Here is a 26,107-nt window from a genome sequence, read left to right on the forward strand (position 1 = left end):
AGGTTAATTCTTCTCAGTGTCTTATCCAAATTTTTAATAAGCATGGAGTCAGGGTACTTAATATTAATAACAACTTAGGAAATATTTTTTTCCCTTCTGAAAAAAATGGCAATTCTCAAAATGATAGCCTGACTATAGGAATGAAGTGGGAATCAGTGAGGAAGCCAGAGTTAAAAACTAGAACAGCTCCAGCAGAAATGGGTTGTGCCTCACTTAACATGACCATTTTTTAACACCTTTGTTAACCTACCTTGGCCCTCCCTGTTATCCAATCAGCTGGGACCTAGACTCTTCAGCCGCAGTTGCCTGAATCAACATCCCCAGGCTCGCTGGATCAACACACGTCTCCTAGGTTGGTCTTCTAAGTCACAAGGCAAGAAATGGGAAAAGGCACAAGGGGCACATAAAAGGAAGAGCTGGGGGACAATTCCTTCCCTAACAACTGTGATGACTATGCCAAGGTGTAGTAGCCCCAGCTAATAAAAAATACAGACACACCTGGTTTCTGCAGGTGCACCACACCACAGCTGGGGAGCTAAAGGCATCTGTGGAACTCCCTCCCTCAAACCAATTTCCTCATCAACACACAGATCCCTCTGACCCAAAGGAGGTTACTGAAAGGTTTTCAAGGTAGCTGTTTTGAAGGCATGCTAAAGCCAAGCTCCCTTTAATACAGTAAAAATGTTTTAGAAGGTGTTTGCCTGCTCTGGGTTACAATTTGTGTATTAAGAAAAACGACTGATCTACGCTATCAAAAGTGGCCCTCAGACCTGCAGCATCAACAAAATATGATAAAAAGCCAAGACCCACTAAAACAGGATCTGTGTGTTTACAAGATCCCCAGGTGATTTGTTGTCTAAAAAAAAATTTAAATTAATGTCTAAACATTAGAGTTTGGAAAGCACTGATCTAATGTCTATTTATAACTTTAAATGCCAAAAGCAAGGTGGGTTTACCTCACCCTAAGGCAAAACCAATATGAATATCCACACTATAAAACATTTTAAAGTGATTCTTTTCTTTGCAGGAAAAAGGTGCTCTAAATATCAAGCTCCTCATTCACACTTAACTGCTTAATATGTAGTTTAATTAGTAAAAAATGAGTTTACACACAACACATTTATTTACTACTTAAACCTAGATGCAACTGAATTTCTCTCCAACACTCATTTGGCTATAAGGAGCACTTTTGCAAAAGGTAGTAAGACCCTCAAAACCTATCATCCTGAAAAACAGGCCACCTGGGGAATTAAAAGGATGAAATCAAAATCAGGAGAGTATGTTGAGAACAGGGACCCAGGCTTTTAAGACAGTAATTTTTCAAGAATAGCCATTCACAGTACAAAGAGACCTTCTTTAGGTGTTTTGGGGGTTGTTCTGTGTTTTAAGATGCAGCTTTTCTGTTATGTAAAAGTAATTATTTTTACTGTTAGGTTATGATACAATGTTCCACTGATATGCCTTTACCGTCTTTCCTCCCCAAAAAGAACAAATCGAAAGAATATCACAAAATCATTCTTAATTTCATAAGCATATCCCTCCCATGGGTCCTTCCTTCTAAAATCAGCTCATAGCGACCATCATCTCTTGCCTCAATGATTATACTAGCCACCACCAAGTAACCCCAAACACACTCTTACCCAACAGGTCTATTCTCCCTCAACACAGCAGCCAGAGTGATCCTTAAAACATCCCTCGGATCATATCATTCCACTGCTCAAACCCTCCAGTGGCTCCATCTCGCTCGGAGTGAAAAACCTTACAATGGCCTATAAGGCTTTATGCAGACCCACTCATGTCCCATCTCCCCCACCCCCAACTAACCTTTTGACTCTCCACTCTAGCAAGTCACCTGGCCTGCTGACTATATTCCCTGAGCACTTCAGGCAAACCGCCACCTGAGGACCTTTGCACTTACTTTTCCTTCTGCTTGCAATGCTCATTCTTCCAGACATCTTCTCACCTCACCTCCTTCAAATCTTTGCTCAAAGTTGCTACAAGTATCTCTCCAGTGAGTACTTCCCTAATCGCCTTACCTTGTATTGTGTATTCTCCACTAACAACCCCAACCCCTTTGCTTTTTTCCCATTGAACCTGCTAAAATTTCCATAATTTTGTTTGTTTGTTTGTTTGTTGGTTTCTGGTCTGTCCCCACTAGCATGTAAGCTTGATGAACACATGGATTTTTGCCTATTTAGATTACTGTTCTGTCTCTAACCCCTGGAACAGTATCTCAGTGCTCAATAGATGCCTGTTGAATAAATCAATTAACACATTAGGAAACAACCATGTTACAGAAAGTAACATTGTTTGCACTAACTCCAAAGTCTTCCCTTTCTGTGCCTCAGAAGCTAGCAAAGCATCTGAGACTTGGGAGGCACTCAAAGTTTGCTGACCAGACAAGTTCTCATCTAAACATAGCACTTATTTCAAAGTTGAAAGGATGGGTAAAATGGTAAATGGTTCTTTCTTCTAACCCAAAAGAAAGGGGAGAATAGGAGCTAGGTGGCATTTTGCTTCCCCAGGCGGCCAGGAGGCGACAGCGGGGTTGGCCTGCGCACATGCGTCCCCCTGGAAAGCTGGTTGCAGGAAAGCGCTGCAGCAGCTGGAGGCACCACGGATGGGAACGACAGGGCTGGGGCCACTGCCAGGGGCTGATGCGCTGCTTTCCTGAGGCCTGTGCTACGCCGCCGGCATCCTTTAGATTGGGACCGAAGGGTTGGGGTGGGGAAGCGGGTGTTACTAGTGATGGCTCTAGTCTATGCCTGGGCTAGGGCTAAGTTATTCAGGCAGATGAGGACGAAGGGAAGCAACACAGAGAACCGAAAGCAGTTCTATTGGAACTTTTCCTTTTGCCATAACTACCACTTTCTACTATATGGCTCCCTTCATTGCCAACAGAGAGAATAACATTAAGAAAAAAAATCAACATTTTCCTTTGAAAGCAGTAAGATTTTCCACATTCCACTCTAAACTTTTTTTCAAAGATTTCTAAGAGTTGGCAGGATAGGGCAGGACAATAGCTGGGCCTCCGTCCTCAGAGCACCTGCTGCCTCCTCCTTGGAAGAACATTCTGAGAGCAAGTGCATTTTTTAGCCCTCTAGAATTCCACCTGATTTACAGTCCCCTCTCAGAGGACAAAATTGTAACTATATTGGACTTCAGGATAAATCTTTTCTATGCTGCTCAGGCAGAGACTGTTTTAAATAAAATGAAAGTCAGTGGCTCACATGAATGCAGAGCAGGTTGGGCCAGTCTCCCAAGAGGGGAGGGCCCCTCAATGCCCGACGCCCATGGGCAGGGCTGTCCTGAGGGAAGGCCTCTCAGCGGAACACTCTCCGGGACACTTCCGGCTCCTCAAACACTTCCAAAAACCCGCACCTGGAGCTCAGAGCTCTATCAATGATTCATGGTGGCCCCAGAGTATGAGGAATTAGTTATCAAAGCAAACTAAGCTTTTAAGAAGCCTAATATCCTATATATACAATAGGGGAAAGTATAAGCTTTGAGCAATTAAACAGCTGTGTGGGCACACATAGCTCTGTCCTGATGAAAATACTGATCAATGTTTATAAAATAGACCAATACTGGTGTCCTAAAATAAATTCAGGATCTAGAAAGCGCAGTGGCAATTACACAGTCTAGGACAAGGACACAAAGAAGAGAAAAACCTTCTGTTGATTTGGGTTCTGTTGATTTGTCTGACAGCAAATCTATATACAATCTTACTCATGTTCTTGGTAAATATCTGTCTTATACTACATGCACATCCGGTGACCCAATTACCTACTAGTAAACTCTCCTTGCAAATGAAATAAAACAGGTCTTTAATTAGATATAATACCATATTCCAACCCCTCACACACCCATCCAGGTCCATCCAGGGTACGGGAATCTTTGAGAAACAAATTCATCTTTATCTCATCACGCTTGGGTGTCATGGTATCCCCAATGGGAACACGACTTAAAATGCAGGCCACTTTAGCAACTCTGGGTTTTTTAATCCAGTTCTTTGCCCTTAAAAAAAAAAAAGCTGGCACTGTGTGATAGCTGGCATCACAACTGGCATATCTATTCCCTGTGTATCCAAAAGTGGAATTAAACACAAAAAGTGGCCATAATAACTACCCAAAAACAATAATAATCACAGACCAAATCAACTAGCTGTGTCCAGAGATTTAGGGGCTGGCAAGAGAAGGCCTTGTTGAATTTGCTTTGAACCTTCAAGCCAGTCCCTCCTCTACCCTTTCTATCCGCTGGCGGCAGCCCCACCGGCACTCTCCCCGCCTTCCTGCCATTTTGAGTTGCAGCCTCTGATCGCTCCGTTGGCGGGAGAGAAAACTATGGCAGAACCCCCTCTGCGGTCCTCACGCCATTCATCTGAAGTCCAAGAGAAAGAACACCAGTTTCTTTGAGTAGCACAATAGCAAAAGCATGAACTCTGGAGTTGCTTCCACTCTGCCAGTTACTAGTTTTATGACTGTACATAAATGACCATTTTAACGTATTTAAATTGATTTGCCTTATTATATATTACATCTTTCTTCTCCTAGCCTCAGTTTTCTCATTGGTAAAATGACTACAATAAAAGTAGTAGGAGTGGTGGCAGTGATAATAATTACAAAAACAGTGACAACGATAAGTACCGGCCTCACCGGGTTTCTGCAATGGTTCAGCGCGCTGATCCATGTAAGGTGCCCAGGGCAGTGCGTGGCTGGCCCTGGCGCTGGCGCTGTTTCAAGAGGTGCTAAGGGGTCACTGCAGCAGAAGGACCCTCGGCATCGCCAGTGCTGTTTGTCTGCAGAAGTGAGTGGAGTTCTGGTTTGACTGAGACTTGAATCATCTTTCTAAACTGTTTTCTCTCTAAGCCCCATTACTCTCTTTCCAGAAATGAAAAAAAAACAATACCGGCCTACCCCAGGGACTACTATGAGAATAAAATGAAATACTAGGTATAAGACTATTTTGAAAACTATAAATATAAAATGCTATAACAGGCATACCTCAGAGATATTGCCAGTTCAGTGCCAGACCGCCGCAATAAAGTGAGTTTTAATCTTTTTGCTGGTGGAGGGTCCTGCCTTCAGTATGTACAAAAACGCAACATCTATGAAGCACCATAGAGTGGCGTAGGCCTGGATTATTACGTTAGTCTCCCCGCAGGGCTGTCAGCTTGTCCCATTCTAAACCACATATTAACCAGCTGGCATCTCTACTTGCTGTCCCGTGGACACAAAAAGTTCAGGGCTTTCTTGGTAGGAAAGGAGTTCCAACTAAAAACATCTCTATTTTCCTGCAGACTCTACCTGGAATTCCAGGTACATCCAGGAGAGAGAAAATGAAATATGCTTGCTCAATACACATGTGTGCAGTTGTGGGCAAACCTCCGAATGGTCGCATCTAGACCAAATGGAAACAGTGGAACGAGGGAAACAGCCATCCATCCCACCCCTGCGCCCCAGCTCAGAGGCCAACAGTTTCTGCGGCATTCACCTCAGCAGCTCCCCTTTGACCTGGCACCAGAGGCCAGTGGAGTACAGACAAGTCCATCCTTCCCACCAAACCAATTTCCCTGAATTCTGTGTGCCTCTTTTTCTCATTATTAAGGCTCCTAGGATCACAGCCCTACCTACCTCTGGCAAGCCTCAAAGGCAGCAGTTAATATTTTTTAAAGATGTGCAGCAGAACAGTCTTTAAAGTGAAAATTTAGTGAGCCTTAAGCCCATAAGAGCAAGCATTTATTTGTTTAAACTTCCCCCTTTCTTAGAGAGATTACACGGTATAAGGTAAGGTGCCAAAAGCCTAATGTAATTTCTAATCAGGAGGCATTATAGTCCTGCAAGGACCTGTTCATCAAGGGGGTGGCCCTCCCTCTCTATAATGCTGTACAGTAGCCAAGAAACAGGAGAGGAAAGGAAAAGTGTGACTTTTGTAAAAATACCCACTGCCCCTGGGATGTGGATTGCTGCTGCCTCCTGCCTCCTTCACCCTCAGCCTCGAGCAGAGAAGGAAAGGCCTCCACCAAAGGCCTGCCGAACCCATGGGGCTGGAAAAGCAGCCTTCTACTACTCTAACTTGGGCTCATTCTAGGGCTGCAGTCCGTCCCTTCCTGGCCACGTAGCTAAAGGAGGGCTTTACAGCCTTCACCCCTTCTGCCGCCGAGAACCCCACAACAGAGCTTAATGGCCACGTCAGTGAAGTAAGAATTCAAAAAAAGAAGGCCCATTACTTGAGATTCCTTTGGTTCTGGTAACTTACAAATATCTCTTCTGAGGCCCAAAGTGGTTTAATCTGGTTCCAGGATGTCTCATAGGGGCTACTCCATCAAACGCAAAGGTTCATTCATTCCACACTCAGGTTCTCCTACACAGAGGCTCCGCTGGAGAGGCTGAGGGGCTGGGCTTAAGAGCCACGCTGCCAGGGTTCAAGTCCCAGCTCTGGGAGTTCATACCAATTATTAACCAAGTTGAGTTTCAGTTTCCTTGTTTGTAAAACGCAGATGATGACAATAAAACTAATACCTACCTGAGAGTTTGTCTTATAAAGACAAAATAAATGAGCTGGCAGAGACCAAATCCTTGATAAATGGCAGCCTATGTGCAAGGCACTATTGTCTTTAAAGATAATGAGGCCATATGCTCAGCCTCACTTTTTAAGTCCACAGTTTGAATTCTCAGACTAACAATGTATGCCTTTGGCTACAGTAAAATGAAAGAAGAGAGAATCCAAACCTCAAAATGATATCCACAAGCCTCATTCTGACAGTCCTACACAGTCTATTCCCATCCTTTCTTCCAAACAGACCTCTTACTACATTGCCATACCAGTTTTCCAGGCTATCCACTCTTTAAAAAACCTCAAGCACATACACGCCATGCACTGTGCTCGTCACGTTTTCCCATCTGGTCAACCTAATGCCTCCCTCTTTTTGGATTACGCCTGGCCTGCAAAGCACTGCAAACCTAGTGCCTCCACCAAGCCCTCCCTAGTTGTTCCAGCCCAGCACAGCTTCCCCTTCCGATCCCTCTGAGGTTTTTTGTCTTTTACTTGGCACTCACCATACATTGATGATTTTGTTATATATTTTATGTGCCTAACTAAAGTATCAGTGACTCACAGGAAGGGATGAATCTTACATTTCTTTGTATATCCCTAAGTGGCAAGTGATATGCTTTGTGCTTAGCAGGGCCTCCTTAAGTGATTTACTTGATGTTTCAAGATGTCACAGAGCAAGCCCATTATCCTTCTTTTTAAACAAACACCTTCTGACCAATACTTCCTCATTGCATAGAGGCTTAATGGCTCCATCTACAGACCTAGACTAAGTAGGTTTATGGCTAAACCTGCCACTTAGATGTGTTACCTTGAGAAAGTTACTTACCTGTCTGTGCTTCAGTCTCCTCATCTGTAAATGGGGGATAAATAAAGTACCTACACTTTTTAAAGCAGTTATGAGAATGAAATGAGATAATACTTTGAACAGGGCTTGGCACACAGTAATTAATTAATTACTCTATAAATATGTTGGGGACCGCTTTGTGTGGTATCAGGAACTGTAGGCCCACGTGAGCTAGGCCTTGAAAAAGGCCTGTAAGCCTCGAGGAGAAAACTAGGAATGCTGGAGGCGGGCAGGACCAGATACTGACACCAAGGGTACCCTAGGAGATCTGGCCTAAAGAGTGCAATATAATTACTGAAGCTTGCTCTGTTTCGCACTGCCCTGAAAAGGAAAAACCAGGTGTCTGACTTCACAGCAGGGAGAAACTTCCTGAGCCCCATCCAGTGCTGCATGTCTGACAGACCCTGATCTAAATATCTATAACCATTTGATATGGATTGCTAAGCTTTGCATGCATGCTGCATACCCCTGTGCATCTTGTCCTCAATAAAAGCCATTTCAGAGAAGGGCTCAGGGCACTCTTCATTAGAGGGAATCGCCACCCCCTTTTCCTGACAGCCAAATCGTGTCTGGTACAATTTCTTTCTTCATCCATGGCAGCTGGGAAGACTCTGCGGGACAGAGGCTCCCTCATAAATATTGAGTATTATTATAATTACTACTATCTTCTTGAAGTTCAACTCATCCAGAATGTCCCAAAAAGCATTTTGTAAAGTATGCTAAGCGTATGTCAGTACATACAAAACATTTCTCCCTTCTTCATTCATAGATTGTTCAAATGGCATCTCTACCTCTGTACTACTGATCAGGTGCCTCAGGTTGCTATAGAATCTGTAATTCTACTGTACCTTCAATTTTACTGTGCACCTCAGCAAAGCTTTGAGTATATATACAACTCAAAAAAATTTTTGACCATGACTTGAGGTTCTTAAGCAAAACTGATGCGCTATCAAATGCATCAAGGCTGCACAGAGCCATCAAACTCACTGCTTTCCCATGAAGTACCTTCTTCAGCTATGTTTTTCAGTCTGTCCCCAGTGTTAATGACAGCAGAAAACTGTGCCTTACACCCATTAAATATGATTATACATCTTGTCATCAAAACAGCACATTTTCTATCAAGCCATTTCTTTCTCTTTCTCCTATTTTTCAATGAGATTTTAATTAAGAGCAGTTTTAATGCACAGGTAAAAGGCAAATAACTCTTCAAACATGACACAAAATGAAACTGCTGACAGAGAGAATGGGCAGTTCAAATTCACACACTGGTATTTTAAAAAAAACAAAAAACAAAAAACCCTATCAATTTTCTCTCAGAATTGTTGCAATGAGGGGGACATTCTGCTTCCCAAACTCATAAACCAAGTTCTGTAAATTGGCTTTTACTCCATCTGTGCCTATATACAACTACTAGTCTGAGTCTACTGGAACCTCAGTTGGTGGTCTGGCTTCTTCCTTATAGCACAGAGGTTAAGAGCACAGATATAAAATCTGGCTCCTCCACTTCCCAGCTGCATGACACTGTGCAAGTTATCTGATCTCTCCATATCTCATTTCATCATCGGTAAAATGAGAAAAATAATCACACCTACCTCAGAGTTGTGATTAAGTGAGCTCATGAAATAAGAATATCCTATTCATTGTTATTTCTATAGTTCTTTAGCCCAGTGCCTGGCTACAGTGCACACTCAATAAATGGTAATTATCATCGCTATCATCTCAACTGTATGTGAATTCAAGAGCCATAACCAAGAGGCTAATCATTTTTCAAGTCAGTGTGTTTCTTGTTGGAACCAGCCAATTTAGAGAACTGGTCCAACAAAATTGTTTTATGCAGCCTGTTATAGAACAGATGCAAAGTAAATTCCAACAAAATAGAGCAAATTAAGCTTCCAGATTTGTTAAGTAACCCAGACTGCCAACACTGAGACACTGATACAGAGGATCTGATATTCTTAAGTAACAGCGTTCCAACCCAGTCATTTGTTTCTTCTCATCTCCAACCTCATAATCTGATGTATGTATTTCCGTACTTTTTAAAGTTACAGATTTAAACATCTGAAATAGACAAAATTAAAAACCTTCTAAGCAGCCTATGCTAGGAATGTCTCCTCTATCTAGAAGATCTATTTATCTTGTAATAAAGAACAAAAAGGGCCTCTTAAAATGCATATTTAGGACAAGAAATTAAATGTAAACTATGCATGCAACAAAATTTAGTGGGATTAAACATTAGCAAACTTGTTCTCTACCTGCCTCAATACTGAAAGTTAGTTATCTGTATCCCTGACATTAGAATGTCTAGCTAATCAGTCTTTTCAAAATGTAACATAAGCAAACTTATTATGTATCTGTATAGAAGTCAAATATTTTATTTCCCTGAAGAACACAAATAACTCAAGTTTTGCATAAATACCACATATCCTAAATTTTCATAAACTAAAGAGACTGAGGAAAAACATATCCAAAAGAATATAATAAAAATGCAACTTACCTACAGTAGCTAAACAGGAACTCATTAGAGCAAACATGGCAATCACATAATGAGAAGTCATTTTTATTTCTCCAAAAGTGTGCAACACTCAGTCACCTCAGCCTATAGTTCTTCAGATCACAGACAATCTCTGCAAACCGGGTATAGCCTTAAAATCCTTCTTTACAATTTTCAAATTGTCTGTAAAAATAAACATATTGCAAGAAGAAAACTTAATGCAGGAACTTCTTTTCATAAATGCAGATTAGGACAAAATGAAGAACTTCAAAAGAGGGTAAGATAAATTTATCTTAAAAGATGCCAAAACAGAAATCAAGCAAATTGAGATAGGGGTGCTAAGGGCTTACTAAAGGTTTTTTATAAGCAAATACTTTTGCAAAACCAAATTTACTTTTGACACTTTAAGTCTTTGGCTTTATATAAAATTTTCAAGACTACAGAAAAAATTCAAGGTACAATTATAATATAATATCACCAGTTACAGTGTGGTACTAAAGCAATCAATGATACTTGATTCATGAATTCCCTAGTGCTAACAAGAAACCACAAACAGCTGATTAGAGACTCAATTTAATGTTATAATGACAGAGTTACCACAAGGATCAAATTAAAATAGATTTAGAATCAATCTGGAAAAGAAAGAACCATTAAAAGGCAAGATTCTCATTTCAACTGTTTGCCAGTACTGTAACAGAAGAAAAGTCTTCGCTGTCTCTTAGTCCCATCTGAGACTATCTGGTTACTGGACTAGAGGATCCAGAGGTTCTTTCTAACATTTTCCAATCCGGAACCTTGAATGCCAAGTTTTGTGGTGGTTTGCTTAACTTCAATACCCCTCCAGTGGCTCTAGAGATTACCTCATTTAATTTGCTCCAAAGTACATTTTCCAGTCCTATGTCCCTGAGCCTGGCATGACCCACAGAAGTTGTCCAATTCAACAAATAATTATTGAACACCTACTGTGTACCAAGCATTGTTTAAAGATATGATTTCTTCTCATCAAGAATGAAAGGCATGCAACATCTGGAAAGAAGCACAAACACCCCGTCTAATATAAGCCCTGGGCAAGGCAAGATCAAGGCATTTCCAGGAATCATTTCAAATAGCTGGAGATCATGGCCTTATTACCTTCACCCAGGAAAAACTATCCACAGAACCAGCTTGCTACCTTCAGAGATAAAGTCAGTTTGGGAATTTGTAGGTACAGAACAAAAATATAAAAATAATGGCAAAATAAGTTTCTAATTAAGTGTTCTTAGTTCACTGTATCCAATGTTAAGAGAAAGATATTTAAAGGGGCTCTTTATAAGTACTACAGTAAACCTTGGTTCTCTAATGTCTCCCATCTTGAACAATTCAGTTCTCGACCAAATTGTTCATGGAAATAATGTCATGGTTGTCAAATAAAGCTTTGGTTCTTGACCTAACAACCCCTTCATGCTAATACTGTATTTCTAATAGGAAAAATGATTAAGTTTTCAAACAAATAGCTTCTTGAACAGCCTCCCAAAACAAATCAAATTCAAGAACTGAGGTTCAACTGAAACACTAATTTCCTAAGAGAGGGAGGGAGAGAAACAGAGTGGTTGTGTTAGCATAGGTAGCTAGTTAGGTATCAAGGAAAAAGAAGGGAGCTAAACTGGCTAAGCCTGTTTAAGTCTGGAAGCTACAGCTTCACAGACATCCCAGGAGACAGCCACCTCCTCTGTCAAAGGGACTTAATCCCCAATCAAGCAGGGCTGACCAGGTTTAACAGTCTCCTCAGGAACAACCAGCCCATTTGCCTGGATTACAGGGGCGGGGGGTGGGGTGGGGAGAAGGCGATAAACAGTAAGGGGGAAATTCCTTTGCTGGGTGCATATGCAGTAGAAGCCCAGATGGTGCAGAGGAGATCCTTCTGTTAAGCACATGCACAGTAGAAGACAGATGAGGAAGCAAAACTATGAGGCATGCATAGCAGAAGCCAAAATGGCCACCACAAAAGTGGGAGTCTAGCCAGAAAGAAAACTCACCCTTTCCCAAACCAAGGAGATATAACCAAGTTTAACAAAGGTGTGAGGGGTGGGTAGCAGCACATTCTCTCTCCATAGCAGCCAAGCAGGCCTGGGTGTGGCAGCCAGTCGGGCTGAAGTGCAGCACCAAAAGCACCCTTCCAACACCTCATGAAATGTGCTTCCTGAGATACTGTGGAAGAATCCTATTTCCAGACGGTGCCAGGGCAGACCCGCCTTGGTCCCGGGCCACACCTGGCAACAGTTGAAAGACAGTGGTAGGAGGGTGAGAAGCCTTTTCACTGAATTATCAACTTAAGTTTTATGCCATTTGAGTTTTGAAAGTATTGCCTATACAGAAATAACAACAATAAAGTTCTAATTTCAAAAAGAATTTTTTAGATACATCTTGAAACTGAGACCAGAAAAGTTGGCATTCATAATGCCTGTCACTACAAGAACCCCTAAGTAGAGACAAGGATTGAATCTTTACAGGCTCTTTATCCAGATGCTGGCACTCTGGGAAGACTGCTGGTTAGGTACTCTCAAAACCTTCTAATCATCTCTTCTCAAGCTGACCTTTTTATAAAGGAGAAGAAAGGGTAGGTAAGAGGTTTGGAAAAAAAGGTTAATCAGATTAAGAGTTGCAGTCCAGCGTTGATTTTCCTAGTACTTCTTTACCTGTTGATCAACAATTTTTATCTGTGTCAAGGACTTCCCTCCCTGGAACCCAATGGCTCAGATACCATCTCCCTTGCTCACAGACCCCCGGGGGCACAAAAGCTGAACTGCTCGCTGACCTCCGGGAGCCTTGTGGGTCAATAACAGCTTTCCACAGACATTAATCACTTAAGCTTATCAACTATGACTGAAGCTAAAATCTTTAACTCTTGAGTTCCCCTATCAAAACTAAATTATTATATGTGAAGGAGGCACTGTGGCTCAATCTTAGTATATGATAGTAATTAAATGCCTACTAAGAATAGAATAGGGATTTTGATGGCAGTTAAATGCTTGCCTCAGTTTAAATCCATTCTGCCACCTACCAAATCAGTGATGTTGGACAGATGGTTCTGCAAACATGAACCTATCCTGTGGGTTATTGTGAAGATTTAGTACACATGTAACAGGGCACAGCCAGGGACCCCCCTCAAAGTGTATTTGTAATGGGGTCCAGGGATTGGGTGTCCAAGAAAAATATATTCCCCACCCCAGGGCAGGCTGCCATGGGGGATAGGAGCCTTGAGCAGGGCCATTGAGAAGTCAGTTTGCATGTCAATAGCAGGATAGCTTTGTTCCTCCTTTGCAAAGAGGATTATTTGGCATATCACCAAAGCTAATCATGAAGGTTTAAAAGATTTAATACAGAATGTGAGAGAGAGAAAGAAAAAGTAGAGACAGGGGCCTGCAGGAGAGACAAAGGGACACAGACTCTGGGGAACAGTATGACGACCACGCGGGAAGAAAGAGGGGGGAAAGGACTCTTGCTAGTGGGCCAGGAGAAGGTGCCACATGGTTATGGATTAAGAGCTGGAGATCGCGGCAACGCAGTGGATGGTGCTGAGACCCGCAAGAGGCCTGCCTAGCCGAGCCCCGGACTTCCTTTTTTTCTTCTGAAGAACGGTCCCCTTGACTGGCCTGACTGGCCTAACTGGGCAAAGGGGGGAAGGCAAGACGGTGTGTGTGCTGGTGGTTGTTTTGAAAGGATTTTGAGGTTTAAGGGTGACATTTAGCCATTAATCAGACCTGTATAACTTTTGAATAAACAGTTCCTTTTCCTTTTCACCAAACTCTGCCATTCAGAGCCATAATTCCAAGGGCGGCGGGCAAAGGACCCACAACCGAGAGGTCCCGGGGAAGGAGGGTGTCATTTCGGTAATAGCATCTGGGTATCCCCCCCAGGGGTCCTTTTGTTTGGTAACACACACACACGCTGATCAGTAATATATATTAATACTTAGAACAGTGCCAAGCATATAATAAGCAATCAATAAATGTTAGCTATTATCATTATTTGACCATTCTTTTTGAGGTATGCGGGGTGGGGCAAAACTAGGTTTACGGTTGTGAGTACATAAAAGACAGTATACTCTTGTATTATTATTTATTAATTATTGTGTTGTTTTCATACAAACAACTGTCAACTTACTTTGGCTCCACCCTGACTTTATGACGATAAAGAAATTTGGGTGTGGTTATTTATGTAATTCTTAGCTAGTGTAAAAGCAGTTCAAATCTTTTGTTTATTGAAAAATAAACATTTCAACAGATACAAAAAGGAGATAAGCTAGAGAATGGAATCACTAAAAGAACAAAGCTGAGGCACAAGTCACGGGTGCCACAATGGTCCTGTCTGAAAAACTGACCAAATGATAGGGATAACTTTAGAAGCCATAAAATTGGCTTCAATGATCCCTTTAAGTTTAGTATTTCTGTCACCATAACTCCACATCACCTCAGATAAAATAGAAGTCTCTTTTTTAAAAAAAAATTCATGTTTTAGAGAGAGGAAGGATGGTGGGGGGAGAAAGAAACATTGATTTACTGTTCCTTTCCTCCATGCATTCACTGGCCGATTCTTGCATATGCCCTGATGAGGCATCGAACCTGCAACCTTGGCGTACTGGGGCAATGCTCTCACACACCGATCTACCTGACCAGGAGTCTCTTTTGTTAACAAATCAACAACAGAAAAGAGAATCTGTCCCTATTTTTTACCGCCAAAAAATTAGATTTCCTGAACAGACCAGTAGGAAAAATCCTCTTTCAAAAACATGCTATTTCAGACAATGCTAAAGGCAATTTTTATGAGGAAAACCCTATGAAGAGACCTCAGAAGATGGCCTCCCAGAGGATTTTTATGGAACACATACACAATAGGCAGCGCGAGGCTGGGGACTATTGAGTGAGCTTGAGTCACCCCCTGCCCGCAGCTGCAGAGGGTCTGTGGGACTGCGCTCGTGAATCCAGGGGCTTAAACCAGGTCTGAGCGAACCTGCAGCAAAGAAAGGCCAATGGTTCTATTAAAAATACAGACTGCAAATTGCTGACAAGAATATTGGGCAATTATTAAAATGCAGCAATTACAGATATAATAGAGCCAAGCTAAACAGTTTGATGCCCAAAGGCAAACCACAGCAAGTTTACACCGGATCTTAAAACATCTCCGAGGAAGTCCAAGACAAGTTGAAACTACACACTGCTGCTTCTAACAAAGAAGGAGCTTTTCTTCTTTTAGCTTAAAAGTCTCCCCATAATATAACTTATTCAAAAAGAAAATAAACTGCAGGGAGTTTTTGTCTAATCTCCCCAATGTGGTGACAGGATCCTAAGGCAGAAGAGAATAAAAAGGGAAGTGTGTCATTCCCATTCAGCGGAACGCCGGTTCGGGCCAACACTCGCACACATCAACACCTTAACACACAACGTAGGGGTCAGTTCCCCAACTAGAAGAATGCTGGATGATCGACAGCTTCCACAAAGTTATAGATTTAAAATAAAATGAGGGAAATACAAGCTCCCCATTCTTCTATGAGGTTATATCACACTCATGCAGAGAGTAGGGACTCCCCACCTGGGTTTTCACGGTTCTCAGACCTCACTGACTCTCCTGGACGTCATGAACTAAATGCTTCCTTTAGACATATAAATAGGGTACTCTGAGGTCTTGAAAGTACAATTTGGGGTCTAGTCATTTTGTCCGCATTTCAAAGTAATCTGGTCAATCAAAGGGTACCAGAACATTTAGTGCCCTTGAATGAATAGAAAAAAATTCTGAGAGCTTAATGGATTTTTTTAAATGGTGAATGTGATACTAATTCTTCTACTTTCAAAGTTCCTCTGTGTCTATGTCTGAGGCCATTTAAACTGAGCACGCCGTCCATACATTCACTATTGAGCCAACAGGCTGCACAGGTGAAGACCAAGGAGTAGCTAAAAAAACCCTGCCCAAAGAAGTCCTGAAAACCATCATGGGTTAAACCAGTGGTCGAGAGGAATTGGTTGGGCACAGTATTCCCTGGGTTGACCAGGATGTTTTTTTAAAGAGCACATCTTGCTCTATCTCAGAGGAAATACATAGCAAAATAATGTCTGGCACTAGGCTAAAAGCCAGCAAGAAAAATTACTAACTTCCTCTAGATGGCTAACACAACTGGATGCATACATGATATTATTCAAAATCAGAACTTACAATTAACTTGCAGCCAGTCAAGTTCTCAACTGAAAAAATTAGCATGCTAAAGATATGTGAACAGCATTTAAAGCTAGAAGAGGTCAACATGATTTCCTTGAAGAGGAGCCGACCCCCACGACCAGGACTTGCCCACAATAATATGGCAGAGTCAACACCTGAAACCAGGTGTTTCCATGACCAGCAATGGCCTTCCCAGCTCCAGGTCTGTCGCCACAAATTAGGAACCATTTTCTCCCCCTCAGGATGCAATCTCTGAAAACAGAATGCCTTTTCCAAGAGAGGACAAAGCCTGCCATGGCTGCCATCAGACATCAGTCTCGCCAAGTTGACATATGCACTGTGCACAAGTCATTACTGATCACACACTAGGACTTGACTTCAGCACCATGGGTGGCAGCTACAAAAGACAAACTATCCTTGGCAACGCTTCATGACTCCAAGGCCTTTGAAAAGGCAAAGGGCAAGACGAAGCACTGACTTATGCACTGTTATATCTTAACTCTAAAACTGTTCAGCCCCCAATCAGAAAAATATTCAACGAATTTGAAGATCTTAAAGACAGGGATATAGTGAGTAGAATGAAAACATTACCACTCCCTAAATGCAAACAGTAAATAACACCTGAGTTTCTGGTACCTTAAACATAACATGGTTTTCTAACAGATCATTAAAATGTTTCTAGTTTGCCATTTTGGACACAGTTAACTTTCTGGAGAAAAAAAATGCTGTTAAGTCTGTAAATGCTTAAATAAAAGTTGGTAAGGGATTGTTCTAATGGCTATTCAACATGTTATTCAGGGAACTTAGAAAAGAGGCAGGATGGATGACATCAATATCTAGCTTGGCAGCCTGTAAAAAAGGGGTGTACAGGATGTAGAACAGATACTGTTTTTTGTCTGATGACATTTGGATGCCGTTTAAGACCTGTGTACAGACAAAGCAAAGCCACCTCACTGAGTCACACGAGCAACTCTCAGATTTCTCTACTACACGGAGAAAATGGATAATTCCAAATCCCCATTTTCAGACACAGTTGGCATAAAGAGAGGAAAGGTCCTGGCTATAGATAAGAAATCTCTGGAATCGCATCTAAGCACAATCAATATTCAACAAATATTTTCTACTACGAGCCACTGTTGCAGATGCCAAGAATACAGCAGTGAGAAAAGGAGCCAAAAATTCTGCCCTCAAAGACCTTATATTCCAGTAAAAGTAATGCCATTTACTACGTAAGGCAAGATATGTAATTTCCTGAACATCATCTCCTCCTTCAATGATCTTTATTACTCCATACCAGGCATTGGGAAGATAATCGTCAAATAGACATGTTCTTTGTCTTCATAGACTTAAAGATGGGCTACACTAACAAATAATCACAAGTACATCATTGCATGCTATAACAAGAACCCTAAAAATATATATAATATGCAACCTGGAAGATAAATGCAGCTTTAAAAGATCAGGTGAGGGATGACCACAAATCCCTGTTGTGGAGGGAACATATAGCTGAAAAGCCAAAAGAACAAAGAATAAGGTTCAAGAAAGGGTTCATGCAGGGAAACAGTATGATCCAGTCGGGTTTTTAAAGATTTCCCTGGTACAAGTACTGTGGAAAACAGTATGGACGTTCCTCAAAAAATGAATAACAGAACTGCCATATGATTCAGCAATCTACCTCTAAGTATATGTCCAAAGGAAATGAAATCACTATGCTGAGGAGGTCTCTGCAACCCTATGTTCACTGCAGCATTATTTGTAATAACCAAGACATGGAAACAACCTGTGTCCATTGGCAGATGTATAGATAAAGAAAATGGAATACACACACACACACACACACACACACACACACACACACACAGAGGAATGCTATTCAGCCATAAAAAAAAGAAGAAAATCCTGCCATTTGCAACAACATGGATGACTCTGGTGGGCATTATACTAAATTAAATAAGTCAGACAGAGAAAGACAAGTACTATATAACCTCACTGATATGTGGAATCCAAAAAACCAAACTCATGGAAACAGAACAGACTGGCGGTTGCCAGAGGTGAGGTGTAGGGGAAATGGAGGAAGGTGCTCAAAAGGCACAAACTCCCAGTTATAAGATAAATAAGTTCTGGGGGTGTATGACGATGATGACTACCATAAACAATATTGTATTGTATATTTGCAAGTTTCTAGGAGAGCAAATCTTAAAAGTCCTCATCACAAGGAAAAAAATTTGTAACTACATGATGTGATGCAAGTTAACTAAGATCATTGTGGTGATCACTTTGAAATATATACCTAAATCAAATCATTATGTTGTATCCTTTATACTTATACATTAGACCAATTATATCTCAATAAAACTGGAGAAAAAAAAACATTTCCCTGAGTACTGTGCAGAGAACAGACTGAAGGGAGCCCAAAGTGCAGAATCAATTAAGACTCTTAGAGCCAGTCGGACAAAAAAGGAGGTTTAGATCCGAATGGAGCCTCGATTTCTTCACTTGTAAGACAGTAAGAAACTTACCTACATCAGAGTTGTTGCGAGAATCAAATGAGATTTTCAATGTAAGAGTATAAAAGTTATCATTATTTATCATTAGCAGGCTGTCTCTAACAAAGAGTTTTGTTTTTCTGAGGCCTACGATTAATTCGAGCCTCAACATTCAGTGGCTATCAGAGGCAGGCAAAAAATAAAGCTTACTCTTAAACCACCTGTACTTGTGGGCAGGAATTCCACATGAATACCACTGGGTTGGGGGGCAGGAGGCAGGGAGGGTACAAGATGTACAGTGAAGCTGGACTCCACTTTACCCTGTACCTCCAAAACCTGATCCACCCTCGCTGCTGGCTGAGAGTGTGACCAGCACATCTCTGGCCTCAGCATCCTTAGTTGCTTTGGGGTTGACCTTCAGTCAGTCCTTAGAAGCCCTTCTGTCTATCCCAAGCACAACAGACCTCAGTGCCCAAGCAAAATACAGCAAAAAGGGGAGGGTGGGCATGGGTACATTTCACAAGGCTGTTTTGTTCAGGTTCATAAACTAGGATGGATTTTTCACTTGCCCTTGCACTATTCCAAGAACCACCTTTCACATTTAATATTTTTTCATCCAAAGACTTCTTTTACTTACAATTTTAAGCCAGAATTAATAGAGAACTATTCCTGAGGGTTCCAAACCTGGCTTACCCAGATATGTTACATTGGACAAGTCACTGAGCCTCCATCACCACTCATCTGTAAAGTGATAATGATATCTGATGTAATATGAGATACAATATGGGCATGGTACCTAAAACAATACCTGGCCCACATAGTGAATTTTTAAAAAATAAAAGTCATTGCAGCTTTTACGGTTAAAATCCATCTTGACTTTCAGAATACCAAGAAAACTACTAATAGCAAGATTATATATAAAAATAGTTTATATCAAAGTTTGTATAATCTGGGGTTTAGACTTTATCCAATAGAATTTCAACAATTCCTTCTATCACCAAAAGATAGTAACTCCAAACTCAATACAAGAGTCCTAAAGATAGTTATAATGTGGTAAAGCTGTTCCTAAAGGGTCACCAATCTACTGCCTCAACATCTCTGGTGTAAGTTACAGGGCTCAGGCTGCATGGCCATACTCCATTCTACCTTATGATTCCCAACTTAGCTTCAGGGGTTTAGCCAGGAGCTGCAGAACTCAGCCTGGCACTGCCACCAAACCAACCAAGCTGCCTGGAGGGAGGAGTCAGCTCTCAGCAGATGGGCTTATTAAGTCATGAAGCTACAGTTATTCTAGCCAAAGTCAGCAATCTGAATATTCTCAAGACACCAGTCATCATCCTTTAGGCCCTTACAAGCACTAGGCCATTAAAAAAAGCTTTGGGGAAGCAACATCGACCTGATGTCCAGTAGACTATTTTGTACAATATATAGTAATTTACTAAAATATATGATTCATGTATTTATTTATATTCACAGGGATTCTGCAAATATATGAATTTAGAATAAATGCCTCAACAAAAGACTATTTTGCTAATTACAATTAAGCATATTATTTTTATTTCTCTCACTGACTTCTAATATAAAACTATTCCTCTTGGATGGGGGTAATCCCTCAATAGATACATTCCAATTCCTTAATTGATAGTATTTGGTAAGGAAAAGGCTCAGCAGGCCAAGCACATGAAACATGAAGAATTAAAACCCTTCATATGGCTGCTGGACGTTGCCTACTTAGTCCAACCTCATCCTCTGCATGTTCCAACCATGTCATCGCAGTTCGGCTCCACCAAAGCCCAAGCCCTTGCTTTGAGAAGCGCTGTTCACTGTGCTGGACCCCAGTGACCCTCCATGGTCCCCCTAACATGGCCATTTTCTAACATCTTCAGGTCTCAGGTCTGTGTCTAAGCATTACTTCTTTAAGGTAGCCTCCTCTGATTGTGTCAGATGAAATTAAACTCAGATGCCTGGAATGTAGCACAATTCAACACTGCAGGTAAATCTTTGTGTAATTATTTCCTTCCACGGATGGCTTTCCCACTCGCCTGTTCACTCCGGGAAGAGGGATCACGGTCTACCCAGCTCACCTCCTGGCCACAGCAGGCACCCACCAAAGGTATCGTGAGGGGTTGTGCACTTTACAGTGAAAAGCAGTATGGACGAGTGTGAATTATCAGAACACTTCTCAATAATAAATGATAAGCCAATAAAGAAAAGTTGTGTCTAAGAAAGAACCTATACGTCAGGCAGACTCAAAAGAACAGGACAGGCAGGAGTTTTGACATCAACATGTGTTACAGGCTCAGGCAAGTCACTTTGCTCTGGGCTTTAATTTCTTCATCTCTAATATGAAGAGATTAAACAAGAAAATCTTTTATGCTATACCTTAGAGAATTGACATTAAATGGACTAACAACTAATTCTCAACCCCTCCTATAAAGTGAGATTTCAAACTCACTTGTGGAAATTTCAAATGCATGATCATGTAATGGCTAGCAGGAATGACTTAACAGAACTGGGAAGTATTATCTAAGGAAAACATGCAATTTGACAACATAAGTGTAAATACAATAAGGCATCCTTGTTTCATTGAGTTCTTCTTTCTCGTGCTTCGTAGATACTGAATTTTTTACAAATTGAATGTTTGTGGCAACCCTCAGTTAAACAAGCCTATCATTTTTCTCCAACAGGCTCAAATCATGGTTAGCATTTTTTTAGCAATCAAGTATTTTTTTAATTAAGTTATGCACATTGTGTTTTTGGACATAATGCTATTGCACATTAAACTTATACACATTAGGCAACCAAAAGATTTGTCTGACTCACTTGATCACAATATTCTTCTCATTGTGGTATCTCTGGAACTGAACCCACAATATCTCCAAGGTATGTCTGCCTATACTAATACATTAGCTATTTTTAATACATAATTTATATTAACAAAAATATTTATATGAATTATCTTGCGAGCAATGTAAGGCACACACAAAACCTGAATTTTACCAGATCTGCCCATTTTATCAAAACTGCCGTATTTATTCTATTCCTCAAACTCCATGAATTCTACTTGTTCCACTCACCTCATTTGTTCAATGTTACCTTCTATTCAGTGCCAACTCAGAATGTTAGAAAACATACTCGAACCCTTTAATTTTATAGATAAGCAAAACCAAGAATTAAGAAAGGCTCAATGAGTGGCCCACCAATACACAGCTAGTTAGTAACACAGCCAAAACTTGTCCACATGCTGCTTTGTCATTATTCTGTGGTTGTTCATGTGTTTATACCACATTCTCCTTCCTATTAGAGTCTTAACACCCTGCTTTTTTTTGTCTTACCTCATAAAATGTCTACCTGCTATCTATGGAGCACTGATTGTGTTTTTCTGATTTCTCACTTCACCTTCTCAACGACCCAAGGAGATAGATGTCCTTTATTCCACTTTATAGTGAGAAAAGTGAGGCTTCCCACTGCTTAGCAACCCCCAGACTATGGTCTCCAACCAGGCCCTGCACATACCCTCCAGTGGTGCGCAGTGTGACTAGATCTAACATAAGGGATATTATTTCATTTTGGAAACCAAGGAGTCTCAATCAGCAGTTTTATTTTACTTCATTCATTCACCCAACAAACATTTTTTAGCACCTACCTTGTTCCTGATACTGTTCAGGGAGCTGGGGACAGAGCAGTGAATTAAATATGACACTGTTTTCATGGAGTTTACCTTCTAATGGCAGTGATAGACAACAAATATATAATATGTCAAATGGTGGTAAGTCCTATGTAGAAAAATAAAGCAGGTTAAGGAGAACGAGTGATGAGAGGAGGGATGTTATTTTAGATAGAGAGGTCAGGCAAGGTGCGATAGTGTAATTTATAAGAAGAAATATATATTTGGTCGTCCTCCCCATTTCTAGCAGAGAGCTGCTAAAACTTCTGAAATTTCCTAAGTAATGAGAGGCATAAAGGTGTCTTACGCTCCTGGGGTGGCTTCTGGACCCCCCTTAAAGATGAGGCCAGTTGCCTGGAGAACTAACCACATATATGGGAGGAAAATAGAGGGGCTGGAGGATAAATCAATCGTCAATGGCCAATGATTTTATCAACCATGCCTATATAATGAAGCCTCCATAAAAACCCAAAATGATGGGATTCAGAGAGCTTTTGGGTTGGTGAACATGCAGAAGTTCTAGGAGAGTCATGCTTAGACAAAGCATGGAAGCTCCATGTCCTTTCCCACATAACTTGTCCTATGTATCTTCCATCTGGCTGTTCCTGAGTTATATTCTTTTATAATAAGCTGGTAATCTAGTAAATAAAATGTTTCTCTGAATTCTGTGAGCCACTCTAGCAAATATTCAATAAATAAAACTGAAAAAGGGGGTAGTTGACCTCCAGTCTATTGCAAGGAGGTCAGAAGCACAGATCTGAACCTGTGTCTGAAGTGGAGTGAGGCCTTGTGGGCCGGAGCCCTTAACCGGTGGCATCTGATGCTGTCTCCTGGTACATAGTAAATAGTGTCAGAATTGATCTGAATTCTGAGACATCCTGCTGGTGTCTGAGAACTGCTTGATGGTGTTGGGGGGAAACGCCCCTCCCACACAGTGGAAACAGTGGCCAGAACCCATTTTAGAAGGTCTCTCAGATAAGGTGACATTTGAGCACAAAGGTGAGAGCCAGAGCTAAGATACTATCTGGTGGGAAAGCATCCCAGGCAGTGGGGATAGGAAGTGCAAAGGCCCTGCAGGGGAGGATACTCAGTGTGTTCCAGGGGCACAAAGTGTGGGGCCCCCAGATGACCTGGGTTTAAACCCCTGCCTTGCCTCTTCCTAGTGGTGCCACTGTGGGTAACTTACTAAACATGCCTCATCTGCAAGGCAGAGATAGTGATTCTATGTATTTCCCTAATAGGGTTGTTATGAGGATTGAGTTAATAACATGTAAAGCACTTAATACCTACTATGTTCTTAAGATTGAGGAAATGGTAGCTATGATTTTTAACCAGGTCATTGATAAATTAGCTCTGTTCAAGACAACTTATTTTCAAGTCAAACCCAGGGTTCAATGATGCTGCTGGCGTTGTACATGGCCAATCACTTCCTCCAAAGCCTTTGACTTCCTTGTCTGGGTGTCCTGTCCCGATGAGGAGGGCTCTCTGGGACCCACACTGATGTTCTCATGAGGAACAGGAAGCAAATTACTCTAACATCACTGTTACACTAATATAAATTAGCTCTTCATTCAACATCACCCCCACTCCCAAGCTCCAGGTGCTTCTTCAAAAGTTTAACTTACTGTCCCTTGGATTTAAGCCGCTGGTTTCACAGGACTGAGTCCCAGCAGTGTCTCCTCACTGTACCACTGACAAAAACAAGTAGTAATTTCATTTGCCACCCTCTGAGGTTTTTTTCCCCTCAGAGAGAGAGGAACATTGATTCGTTGTTATACTCATCTACACATTCACTGGCTGATGCCTGTATGTGCCCTGACCAGGGATCAAATCCACAACCTTGGCGTATCAGCATGACATTCTAACCAACTGAGCACCAGGCCAGGGCTGCAATCCTCTGTCTTGAGAATGGTAAGTTAATACTTCTCTTCAAAATTAAGATGGTAATTTAATTTTTAAAAAATCCTTTTTCCAATGTCTTTTTTGACTAAACTTCCCATTTCTTTTCAAAGAAATTAGAACATCAAAGCAAAACTCAAACGTCTTCTGGCCTTTTGAGGTTTTTAAAGATGAGCTTTAAAAGTCTTCTGGTCTCCACATCGTTCCTTAGGGCACAGCCCTGAAGCTGCTCTACAAGGCACGGTGAGCTGCCCTGCAGGGGGCCCCAGAGCCAAGGGACAATGTCAGGGCCACAAGGAAATTCTGCTCCTCTCCCTCAGCTCTTTTCTTTAATGCTGTGTTTACTTTTCATCTTCGAAGCTGATGGGTGAAAGGGCAAACCACAGGCAGAGAGAAACCACAGCAAGCCCAAGCCTGTTAGAGGTAAAATGGGAGTTTTCCCAAACCACTTGTAGGGCTGGGGAGACAGGGAGGGCCCAAGGTTGCTGTTTCAAGTCAGACAGTTAAAAGGAGGTCAGTGTTCTAGTCTGACAGGCCTCAAATGTGGCTTTAAAAAAAATCAGAGTCTCCGAGACAGATCTGATGGTTTGCCCTGTTTAATATCCTAAGTGTACATTTAACCATAAGAAATCCACAAAATCTTGCTTCTTCTCATTTATTTACTTACCCAACAAGTGCTTGATCAATGCCAAGACTGTTCTAGGTGTGGGATTCAACAGGGAATAAAATATATAAAAAGTCCCTGGCCTCATGGAGCTTACATTCTAGCAGGGGAGACACACTATAAACAAGATATGTAATTGTATATGAGATAGAGATAAATGCTAAGAAAACAAGTAAAGCAGAAGAGAGGGAAAGGAAATATTTGAGGGTCTCTGGTTTGGTTTGTTTCTTTGTTTTGAGTAAGGTCCTACAGGAAGTGAAGCCTATACATATATAGGAGAGAAACATTTTAAGCAAAGACAACAGCACATGCAAAGGCCCTGAGACAGAGTGTGTCTCCCACTAGGAAAATGGCAAGCAGGCCACACAGCTGGAGCAGAGTGAATACGCCGGAGGAGAGAGGCTAAAGAAGTAATAGGCAAGGGAGTCGGGCTGGGGATGCAGGACTTTACGGATCATTGTGAGGATTTTGATATTTACTCTGAGAAATACAAGAGCAGCAGAGTGTTTTAAGCAGAGGCACGGCAGGATCTGACTTGGGTTTTATTAGGGCCAGTCTCACTATTGGGTGGAGAACAATGCACAGGCGCACAAGGAAGCACTATTTCCTGGCCCCATGCTCTTGGGCAGTCCACCGAACCTCTCTCTACCTAGTTGTTCCTATTTTTAGAGGGACTTGAAGAGGATTATTTCTAAGCCCCACTCTACCCTAAACCCTAGGACCCTGAGTTGATTTCCTTGGTTTTTTCTATTGTTACAGTTTATATAGACTGTAAGTGTGTTCTTTCCCCAAAGCTTTAACTGCAATGGAACTGAGCTGAAGAATTCAATTTTACAACATTTATGCCAAGTCCACACTACACACCCAGGATACAAAGATAGTAAGTCAGTCTTGCTGTAGGGAAGTCCACAATCTGGCAGAGGAAGAAAATCAGTTCTCATGAGGCAGTAGCACAAGTGCTGTAAGAGAAATTAATGGAGAAGCAACCAACCACCTGTCAGGAGGAGCCATGTGGACCATCACCAGAGAAGCTGACGATGGAGCTTTCCTGGATGAGTAGGCCAGGGACTTCCAGAGAGAAGGGAAGGAAAGGGGTGCTAGAGGACGGCCAAGTATGAAAGGAACAGGGCACAAGAGAGCAGGGCATGCTTTGAAAACCATGAGGAGTCTGATAGGAGCATAGCAAAGCTCACGGAGGAAGCGAAGGAAAAATGGAAGAAAAAGTAGACTAACACTCTGTTGTTAATAAACTAGATATCCCATGCCAAGGATAATGGAACAGCAGAGATTCTTAAAATGTAAGAAACAGAAA

The 26,107-nt window shown here is 41.5% G+C and overlaps 1 protein-coding gene across 2 annotated transcripts in view; it reads right to left on the reverse strand.

Moving 5' to 3' along the window:
* TGFBR3 (transforming growth factor beta receptor 3) overlaps positions 1-26,107 on the reverse strand; it is a 195,323-nt gene that overhangs the window by 159,430 nt on the left and 9,786 nt on the right. For both annotated transcript variants that reach the window (XM_054592126.1, XM_054592127.1), the window contains exon 2: positions 9,894-10,073. In XM_054592126.1, coding sequence (XP_054448101.1) covers positions 9,894-9,954 — 61 coding nt within the window. In that variant the 5' untranslated portion in view covers positions 9,955-10,073. The remainder of the gene's footprint in view (positions 1-9,893; positions 10,074-26,107) is intronic.

This window comes from Pteronotus mesoamericanus, unplaced genomic scaffold (genome assembly GCF_021234165.1).
Source record: "Pteronotus mesoamericanus isolate MK-2021 breed Mesoamerican mustached bat unplaced genomic scaffold, CSHL_Meso_final scaffold_31, whole genome shotgun sequence".
Lineage (NCBI taxonomy): Eukaryota > Metazoa > Chordata > Mammalia > Chiroptera > Mormoopidae > Pteronotus > Pteronotus mesoamericanus.